This window comes from Cherax quadricarinatus, chromosome 4, assembly GCF_038502225.1.
Source record: "Cherax quadricarinatus isolate ZL_2023a chromosome 4, ASM3850222v1, whole genome shotgun sequence".
NCBI lineage: Eukaryota > Metazoa > Arthropoda > Malacostraca > Decapoda > Parastacidae > Cherax > Cherax quadricarinatus.
In genome coordinates, this window is record NC_091295.1 from 18667358 (window position 1) to 18677846 (window position 10489).

General features: G+C 41.6%; 1 protein-coding gene across 1 annotated transcript; it reads left to right on the forward strand.

Annotated features, from left to right (window-relative positions):
- The first annotated feature begins 729 nt into the window (after positions 1-729).
- On the forward strand, positions 730-10187 carry LOC138854071 (uncharacterized). The gene is made up of 3 exons (XM_070094901.1): positions 730-762; positions 7423-7646; positions 8440-10187. The coding sequence occupies exons 2-3, from the start codon at positions 7423-7425 to the stop codon at positions 8747-8749; spliced, it is 534 nt and encodes a 177-aa protein (XP_069951002.1). The 5' UTR covers positions 730-762; the 3' UTR covers positions 8750-10187.
- Positions 10188-10489: the final 302 nt, after the last annotated feature.

Below are 10489 nucleotides of genomic sequence, written 5' to 3' on the forward strand. Positions count from 1 at the left end.
CTGGGAACACCAGTCACTCAGGGAGGACCAGTCACTCTGGGAACACCTGTCACTCAGGGAGGACCAGTCACCCAGGGAGGACCAGTCACTCAAGGAGCACCAGTCACTCAGAGAGGCCCAGTCACTCAGGGAGGACCAGTCATCCAGGGAGGACCAGTCACTCAAGGAGCACCAGTCACTCAAGGAGCACCAGTCACTAAGGGAGGACCAGTCACTGAACCACCAGGAAAACAGTGCGCATTTAGGGTTATCGCTGAGGAAAACCCGGTCATCATTCCTCTTCTTTCTCTTGTTTCGAGAATTGTTTAACCAATTTAATAGTGACGAGATGACCAACGATATAAAATAAATCGGAAAAAATCCTCCATTGGTATAGTCAAAAATCTTTTGATGCCAAGTTTTGGGTGTTTCTTGTCTCTATATTTAGCACCACCTGAGCATTTTCCTGGACTGGTGGCGTCCGAAATCGCATCGCTTAAATATTTTCAAAGTTAATGCAAGAAGGTCCATATTACGTCCATTTACATTGAAGAGTTTGCAGGTATTATTTTCTGATATGTAGACGCTTCCTTACCTGAATATAACAGTGCAATTAGACACTATTTGTATTTTCTGATGATTGAAGGGATTGTAGTGTCTTTAGTACGGGAAAAACGTGAAGCAGTCTTGGTATAGCTGTGTTCGGAGACTTGTGCATCTCACTCTTGTAGTATTTAAGAGACACTTGAGGAAGGTCGACGTGCAGTTAGTTCCTCGAGCAAGGTTGGTGATGTTCTCTCAGTTGGTGCAAAATTAGTGGTTGAGAAATTGGCTGCAGCTAGTGTCGGTGGCAGAGGTAAAATTGTTTTAAGTATCAGGGAGACTGGAAGGAGAAAGACCGTTAACCTTCACTCACTTCATCGCTCTTTTCAGATGTGGACACACATCATTATTCAAAAGACCCTAAACGCAACATGTCCACTCTTTTCCCTGAGCTCAGGCACTGATGAATCCCATGACTCATGAAATCGTAATGACACGATGGCAAACAAACCATACCAGATATTACCATGACTTCACTCAAACAACAAGTCACATTCCAAAAGCCACTTTCCTCCATTCACTCTGACCTGACACTCACATCCTATACCATGTACTTAATCCTGGGCCACTTAGAACCTTCACAGATCTCCCTCCATTCCTTTACGGAACGGCTCCTACACCTTCCAACCCGACCCAGGTTTAAACACCTTCTTTTTCACCCTGTCTTAGAGCGTCTCTACCATACCATCTCAATAATATCTCTCTTGCTCTCTGGGTAATACCTTTTATACCACCACATCAACTTCAAAATTCTTCACTCTTTCATTTTTTTTTTTTGCATTATATTCATACCACCGTCTTCAGTCTCCTCACTGCAACATTCAAAACCCATACCTCACACCCAAGTAAACAGTCTTAATATCAATACTACCTGACTTGTCCCCTCTATTTACGCCCACTGATCAACCTCCTTCTTTACAAAGACACTTTATAACTCCATTTAACTTTCTTTTCCTCCTCCATTCCACGATTGCTCTCGTTTTCCAAATTCCTGTCCGTTGATATGCTCTCTCATATATCTAAATACATTCACTTTCTCCGTACTTCTCTCTTCCAGTTTTACACCACCTAGACACTATCTTACGGTCATTACTGAAAAATTTAGATTAGTATGAGATCAGCATCCGTAATAATCTCCACAAATATTGTAGCGATACTATAGCGAATTGTCTTACTAAAACTTTCAACAAATTATTCTGGCAAAAAATCCAATTTGTATTAATATAATAATAATAATAATAATAATAATAATAATAATAATAATAATAATAATAATAATAATAATAATAATAATAATAATAATAATAATATCCTCCTTGTTACTCTTCAGTCTTATTCTGTTCTTTGCTCTATCGACGTATATTCTACCATAAATTTTACTCAGTGCATTCAACAAACTTAATTCCCTGTAATATTAACGTTCTCTTGACCTCTTCATTTATACGGAAAAATTACGAATTATCTTTGTCAATCTTTGGTGCCTTCTCTTCCAGGCATAAATATTAAACAAATACACTATCCACTGCAAAACAATATAGGCACTTGCAATTAAAGTCTTAATTCCATCTGTCGTGCACTCACTGGTTCCTCTGTACTCCTGAGTCAGGAGTACAGAAGAACCAGAGGTGAGTGCACGAGAAGAATAAGATCTGTCAGGAGTCCTGACAGATCTTAATCTTCTCTGTTCTATGTATGTGATCCCCCATCTGTCTCTTTGCAGGGTGAAAACATCAGCCATGTTAAATCTTACAGATAGTGTAGACGCACCCTTCAATAAATCAACCCAAACGAAACTAAATAAGAAATGCAAAGATAGGCTAAATACACTCGAAGCTGTTGCTGGCTACAACCCCAACTATGGTGCTAATGTGAGAGTGATGTACAAAGCCTGTGTTAGGTCCTTAGTTGATTATGCTGTTCCTATGATGATATAACTTAGAGAAAGTTGTCTCCGACCTTTGGAATTCATGCAAAATGAAGCTCTGAGAAATATTCTTGGCTGTCCCAAGTCTACAAAGGCTCTTATTATGAGGAAGAAGCTTGGTATCTCTAGTATCAGTGATAGGATTAATGAGATGAATCAGGGGCCCAGTCGGTTTCTCTGAAGGAAAACAAGATTGAAACTGAAAAATTATGGAAAACAATGTTTTCTTACCAAAAAAATAGCGCATAATTCTGGTAATATGTTGATGCAATCAGCTTGTTTCTGTCGTATTTCTAAATATGTTTTTCCAAAAATGTAATTTTTTTGTTGTTGCTGTCATCAAGATGACATGTTGGTAATTAGTGTTTTTTTTTACTCCAAAAATTACGATTTTTATGATTGTTTCATTCTAAATATACAACCTGGCAACTTCTCTGAGGACTAAAGTGAAGAGCACAGAGTTGTTGTTACTCAGGTGCCTCAGGGTTAATAAATAACAAAAAGGCACAATACCGTGACTGGAACGATACACAAATAACCCGCACATAAAAGAGAAGCTTACGACGACGTCGTCGTAAGCTTCTCTCTTTTATGTGCGGGTTATTTGTGTATTGCCTCAGGGTTGTCAACAATGATAGAGGTGATGTAACATGCTTAAATTCGGCGCGCCGTGTCCCTCGAGTTTTATAGAAAATAAAAATATGAATAACTCAGGAATAAGTTATTGACATTTGTTTTCAGTTTTTGCGAAGAGTATTAATAGGAGTGCCATGATTTTTTCACACATTATTGAGGAATAATGGTTCTATTCAATTTCAGAGTTGATTTGCAATATGTTTTATCATTTTGTTTTCATTAAATTTTATTCTCCCAAAAAACTCCTTAAAACAAGATAAAAACACATTTCAACATTTTTGATAATGCAGTCTTGATATTTCTCTCAAAAGACTTTGAAATTAAGATTATCGAGCTGTTTATCTTTCATCTGATGTTGACGAGAACATTGTGCATCTTATCAATTTTGTAGGTCAGGGTGGATTTTTATGATATATACAATTTTGCAGTATCCTGCAATTTTGCAACATGAGTCAGTACAAACAGTGTGTAGGCCGCAAAATGCTGGTTAAATCACAGTATAAAATTTCATTGAAGTTGGACCATAAACAACAAAAAAATTAAATATGTCCAGGCCCCTTATTAATTTATTAAATTAATAATAAGGGGGCCAGTCGGTTTCTCTGAAGGAAAACAAAATTGAAACTGAAAAATTATGGAAAACTGTTTTCTTACCAAAAAATAGTGCATAATTCTGGCAACATATTGATGCAGTCAGCTTGTTTCTGCCATATTTGTATGTTTTTCCAAAAATGTAATTTATTTGTTTTTGCTGTCATCAAGAGGACATGTTGGTAATGAGCCAGACACTGTCACCATGAATCTTACTAAATGTCTAGATGTAAATACACACAGATCTAAATGGGTTGTAAAAACATGTACTTATATTAAGTTTTATAACCTGCATGAACTGTGTCACTAGACGACAAGAGCATTTCACCCCTGCAAGTCTCTCCCAAGAAGCTCATTGCTAGTAATCCCTTCCTTAAATCGCTTGTTAAAGCAACTGCTGAAGAAATTTCTCGCCTAGCTGGTAGTAATAAGTTACCACAAGTTATTTACACTGATGGATCTATGCAGGAGTTTACTGGCAGGGCTTCATCTGTTCTTGTTGCCACCTCCCTAACTTTGTTGAGTTAGGCATAAGATTTAACAACTTGGCGTCTACATTGCAAACTGAATTGCTTGTCATCCTCATGGCGCTCAAGTTAACTTATGACACTGAGCTTGACTCTAAAATTATTACTGATTCTGTCATCACTGAAGGCTCTTGACTCACATAGCCCTTATAACATGCTCACTGGAGAAGCCAGGTACAGATACTCAAAAATCCGGGAAAAAAATTAATGTAGAATTGTTATGAATTTCGTCATACACTGGATTACTCTTTTATGATAAAGTTGATATGTTAGCCCAAAAAAAAAGTTCCCTGGAGGAGAATGTAGAATATAACTTTGACATATCTGTGTCTAGCATTAGGAATAATATTAGGAGAGAAGGAAATAATAAAACTGAATGTTATAGGAATATAATTGGAAGTCTGAGTAGATCTATAAACCACTATGATAACATGAACGTAGATAAGTACGTTTATGGAGCAACTTGCAATGTGAACACTGACTGATGTTGTAGTGGCCAGACTTAGGTTACAAGTACTATGGCCACTATCTTCAACACTATGTGCTCAATTGTCAACTTATTGAGAAATATAGAGACAGACAGGATAATAACCTATATGACATATCAAGATAATAATGAATATAAGATACCAGATATATTAAGCAAACTTTCTAAATTTGCTTGTAACAGATAAGTGAACTGTAGATATAAATTCAAATGTGCTTCTGTTAACCCATATGGAGCCTAGTTCCTACACCTATTGTGTATCCGTATGTTCTTGCGCTACCCTCCACAGGATGGCTAAAGGGTGCACAATAAGCTAGCCACTTCCGTGACAAAATCTAAATCAGATCTGTATGTGATCATCGAATTTCTTTCATCATCAACATTTAATACTACTGAATACTCTTACTGAGTTAGTAGACTGTGAGAGGTTCTGTACCTTAACCAAAGTTCATGTTGACCACTTCTCCCATCCAAGTGCCGTAGCATATAAACTGGATGTTCCACTCGTAGAAGGCCTGAGGTGGTACTCCAGTACGTCTTGTTTGTTCATATCTGTAGTAAACGATAACTCGGGGCCTCGTACGAGTGAAACATTGTATATCAAATCAATGCTTCCACTCAATGCTAACTGAATGCCATATTGTGCCATAGTTGTTAACTTGTTTTGACCAGAGCCCCATGGCTTTGTTGATGACCACACCTGACACTTATACCATGTGTTTATTGATGACCACACCTGACACTTACACCGTGTGTTTGTTGATGACCACACCTGACACTTACACCGTGTGTTTGTTGACCACACCTGACACTTACACCGTGTGTTTGTTGATGACCACACCTGATACACCGTGTGTTTGTTGATGACCACACATGACACTTACACCGTGTGTTTATTGATGACCACACATGACACTTACACCGTGTGTTTGTTGACCACACCTGACACTTACACCGTGTGTTTGTTGATGACCACACCTGATACACCGTGTGTTTGTTGATGATCACACCTGACACTTACACCGTGTGTTTGTTGATGACCACACCTGATACACCGTGTGTTTGTTGATGACCACACATGACACTTACACCGTGTGTTTGTTGATGACCACACCTGATACTTACACCGTGTGTTTGTTTATGAATACACCTGACACTTACACCGTGTGTTTGTTGATGACCACACCTGACACTTACACCGTGTGTTTGTTGGTGACCACACCTGACACTTACACCGTGTGTTTGTTGATGACCACACCTGATACTTACACCGTGTGTTTGTTTATGAATACACCTGACACACCGAGTGTTTGTTGATGACCACACCTGATACTTACACTGTGTGTTTGTTGATGACCACACCTGACACTTACACCGTGTGTTTGTTGATGACCACACCTGACACTTACACCGTGTGTTTGTTGATGACCACACCTGACACTTACACCGTGTGTTTGTTGATGATCACACCTGACACTTACACCGTGTGTTTGTTGATGACCACACCTGACACTTACACCGTGTGTTTGTTGATGACCACACCTGATACTTACACTGTGTGTTTGTTGATGACCACACCTGACAATTACACTGTGTGTTTGTTGATGACCACACCTGATACTTACACTGTGTGTTTGTTGATGACCACACCTGACACTTACACCGTGTGTTTGTTGATGACCACACCTGATACTTACACTGTGTGTTTGTTGATGACCACACCTGACACTTACACCGTGTGTTTGTTGATGACCACACCTGACACTTACACTGTGTGTTTGTTGATGACCACACCTGACACTTACACTGTGTGTTTGTTGATGACCACACCTGACACACCATGTGTTTGTTGATGACCACACCTGACACACCATGTGTTTGTTGATGACCACACCTGACACTTACACCGTGTGTTTGTTGATGACCACACCTGACACTTACACCATGTGTTTGTTGATGATAACATCTGACACTTACACCGTGTGTTTGTTTGATGACCACACCTGACACTTACACTGTGTGTTTGTTGATGACCACACCTGACACACCATGTGTTTGTTGATGACCACACCTGACACTTACACCGTGTGTTCGTTGATGATCACACCTGACACTTACACCGTGTGTTCGCTGATGACCACACCTGACACTTACACCGTGTGTTCGTTGATGACCACACCTGACACACCGTGTGTTCGTTGATGATCACACCTGACACTTACACCGTGTGTTCGTTGATGACCACACCTGACACTTACACCGTGTGTTCGTTGATGACCACACTTGACACACCGTGTGTTCGTTGATGACCACACCTGACACACCGTGTGTTCGTTGATGATCACACCTGACATTTACACCGTGTGTTCGTTGATGACCACACCTGACACACCGTGTGTTCGTTGATGACCACACCTGACACACCGTGTGTTCGTTGATGACCACACCTGACACACCGTGTGTTCGTTGATGACCACACCTGACACACCGTGTGTTCGTTGATGATCACACCTGACACACCGTGTGTTCGTTGATGATCACACCTGACACTTACACCGTGTGTTCGTTGATGACCTGGCTTGATTTTCCAATTTACAGTGCCTTTTAATTATCAATTTCTTTCTGTTAAAAGCTTTCCCGTCATAGACTGACCTGATGTTACTGACCTCTTGCAGATGAAGGCGGCTTTCCCCATGCTGGCGCTGCTGCTGCTGGTGACCTCGGCTGCTGCTGCTACTCATACTGACGATGGGGTGAGAGAGGAGCGACTCTTTGGAGTGATTTCCACAAGTTCTGTGACAAGAATTGCTTCCACCACCATCACAGCCCTCACCACCTGCCTCTCTGTCTCCTCCACACCCTGCCTGGGCCGCAGGAAGAAGAGCGTCATGAAGCTCTTGTAAGGAACCTCTTACAGGAGGATTAAGTTTATGACGACGTCTTGATCCGTCTTGGACCATTAACTATCCACAGCGGGTAACCAGTTAATGGTCCAAGCCGGACCGAAACGTTGTCATAAGTTTTATTCTTCTATTTGCGGGTTATATGTGTATTGTTCCAGTCACGGTATTGTGATTTTTTGTTATTTAAGGAGCACTGGTGTGTACACCTGCTGGCACGAGACTGTTCCGTGAAGTGTAGTAATACACTGATACATTACACTCAGTGTGGCAATGACACACAACGCGAGTTATGGTATTTTACTGTGAAAACGTTTCCTTCACCTGGTGCGAAACGTCCTCACGATAACATGCCTCAACCCGCATTGTGTATCTTTTTTATATATACATTGTGAGGTGTATGTCTGTCAGTTGAATTTTTTATATTTTTTTTAAACAGCACTAAGTGTCAGTTGAAGAATGAGACACCTGTGCAACGTTTGGGAATCTTTATTGAGGAAACTTTTTGCCAGCCAGTGGCTTCTTCAGTCCAATACAGAAAAGAACAGTGTAAGATGAGGAGAATAAGGTAATCAGTCCCTCAGCCTGGAGCCGATGTGTTCAGAACATCACTTTTGAGAAAAGTACAAGATAACAGCTCTTAGCTTGTAAATGAAGTGAGGCAGGATAACAGCTGCTGACTCGTACAATCAAGAGTGCCCCCCCAAAAAAAAAAAAAAGTAATTGGAAAATTTGGAGAGAGTTGCCGAATAATAATAATAATAATTGTAATTTTTATAATTATTCTCTCAGGCTGGCGCAGACTGATGAAAATGAAACACCGTTCTTCAGTTTGGAGAGCAGCAAAGCAATGGAGTTCGATGTTGATGAACAGCGCCATCAGGAGGACGAAGAGGAGGAACGAGGTAATGGTGGCGAGGATGCAGAGGAAGAGGCGGATGAATCGAGCAAGATAAGGAAGAAAAGGGGTGCGCTGACCATCTGGTCGTCCGTTTTCACGACCATTACCGTCACCAGCACCGTCGCCCAGGCCGGCACCACCATCACTGCCAGCGCCCTCTGCAGCGCCCCTGGCATTGTTGCAGGATGTTTCCTGGGTTAACTGTAGTGTTTGATCTCTCTCTCTCTCTCTCTTGCCTCTCTCCTTCTCTCTCTCTTTCACTCTCTCTCCTCTCTCTACCCTCTATATTCGTTTTGGTTGAGAATTTATAGGGCTACCACAACAAACACCGTATGAAGCCTTGACTGATTCGAACAGCGGACGGAAGATCAAGCCTCTGCCAAGCCTTCCTCTGAGTGGCCTTGATGGGTATGGAGACTCATGAAATACAATTTCTCTCTCTCTGAATCACTCTGCTCACTTGAGCTCTCATAACCGTACAGCAGAAAGACTGACCATATATAAAGCTAGCGTTGTTATCCAGAGGACAGCTGCGTACATCCCATCTTTTCATATCTCAAATACCTAAATAAGATCTTTATTATATTTCTTAAGAACGTTCTCGTGAATTTTGAGGTACTCGAAAAAAGATGCTTAATACAAAAAAATGAAGGGTTGTGTGTACGTTCGTAGTAAGGTGTCAGCAGCACCAGGTCCAGCGGCACCAGACCCAGGAACACCAGGTCTAGCAACATCAGGTCCAGAAGTGCCAGGTCCAGGAACATAAGGTCTAGCAACACCACGTCCAGCAGTGCCAGGTCTAGGAACATAAGGTCTAGCAACACCACGTTCAGCAGTGCCAGATCCAGCAGTGCCAGGTCCAGGAACACCAGGTCAAGCAACACCACGTCCAGCAGTGCCAGGTCCAGGAACATAAGGTCTAGCAACACCACGTCCAGCAGTGCCAGGTCTAGGAACATAAGGTCTAGCAACACCACGTCCAGCAGTACCAGGTCCAGCAGTGCCAGGTCCAGGAACACCAGGTCAAGCAACACCACGTCCAGCAGTGCCAGGTCCAGGAACATAAGGTCTAGCAACACCACGTCCAGCAGTGCCACGTTCAGGAACATAAGGTCTAGCAACACCACGTCCAGTAGTTCCGGGTCCAGGAACACCAGGTCAAGCAACACCACGTCCAGTAGTGCCAGGTCCAGGAACATAAGGTCAAGCAACACCACGTACAGCAGTGCCAGGTCCAGGAACATAAGGTCTAGCAACACAAGGTCCAGCAGTGCCAGGTCGAGGCAGTGACAGGTTCAGCAGTGCCAGGTCTAGCGGCACCAGGTCCAGTGGCACCAGGTCCAGTGTCACCAGGTCCAGCGGCATCAGATCCAGTAGCAACAGATCCAACAACAACGTCTCAATTTTTTCCTGACTTGTCACTATTTTTCCTTCCCAAAACAAACAGGACAACTTCGTGTGTGTGTGTGTGTGTGTGTGTGTGTGTGTGTGTGTGTGTGTGTGTGTGTGTGTGTGTGTGTGTGTGTGTGTGTGTGTGTGTGTGTGTGTGTGTGTATAATATAATATCTCTACAATAAACAGTAATATTAAAAAGCATCTCTCACGTGTGTACAGTTTAGCATAATAAATAAATAAAAATATACAGGAAAGTGGACTTTTCTTAATGAACTTTCCTTCATGTACACCTTCCAGAAGGTGTACACACAGGAGATGTATGTGTCTGGGAAGTATACACACAGTAGATGTATGTGTCTGTGAAGTATACACACAGTAGATGTATGTGTCTGGGAAGTATACACACAGTAGATGTATGTCTCTGTGAAGTATACACACAGTAGATGTATGTGTCTGGGAAGTATACACACAGTAGATGTATGTCTCTGTGAAGTATACACACAGTAGATATATGTGTCTGTGAAGTATACACACAGTGGATATATG

Bases quoted from the DNA above. Each gene is read 5' to 3' on its own strand.
- LOC138854071 (XM_070094901.1), top strand. From the start codon at position 7,423: ATGAAGGCGGCTTTCCCCATGCTGGCGCTGCTGCTGCTGGTGACCTCG. The intron at 7,647-8,439 runs GTAAGGAACCTC...TTATTCTCTCAG, and splicing joins AAGAGCGTCATGAAGCTCTT to GCTGGCGCAGACTGATGAAA.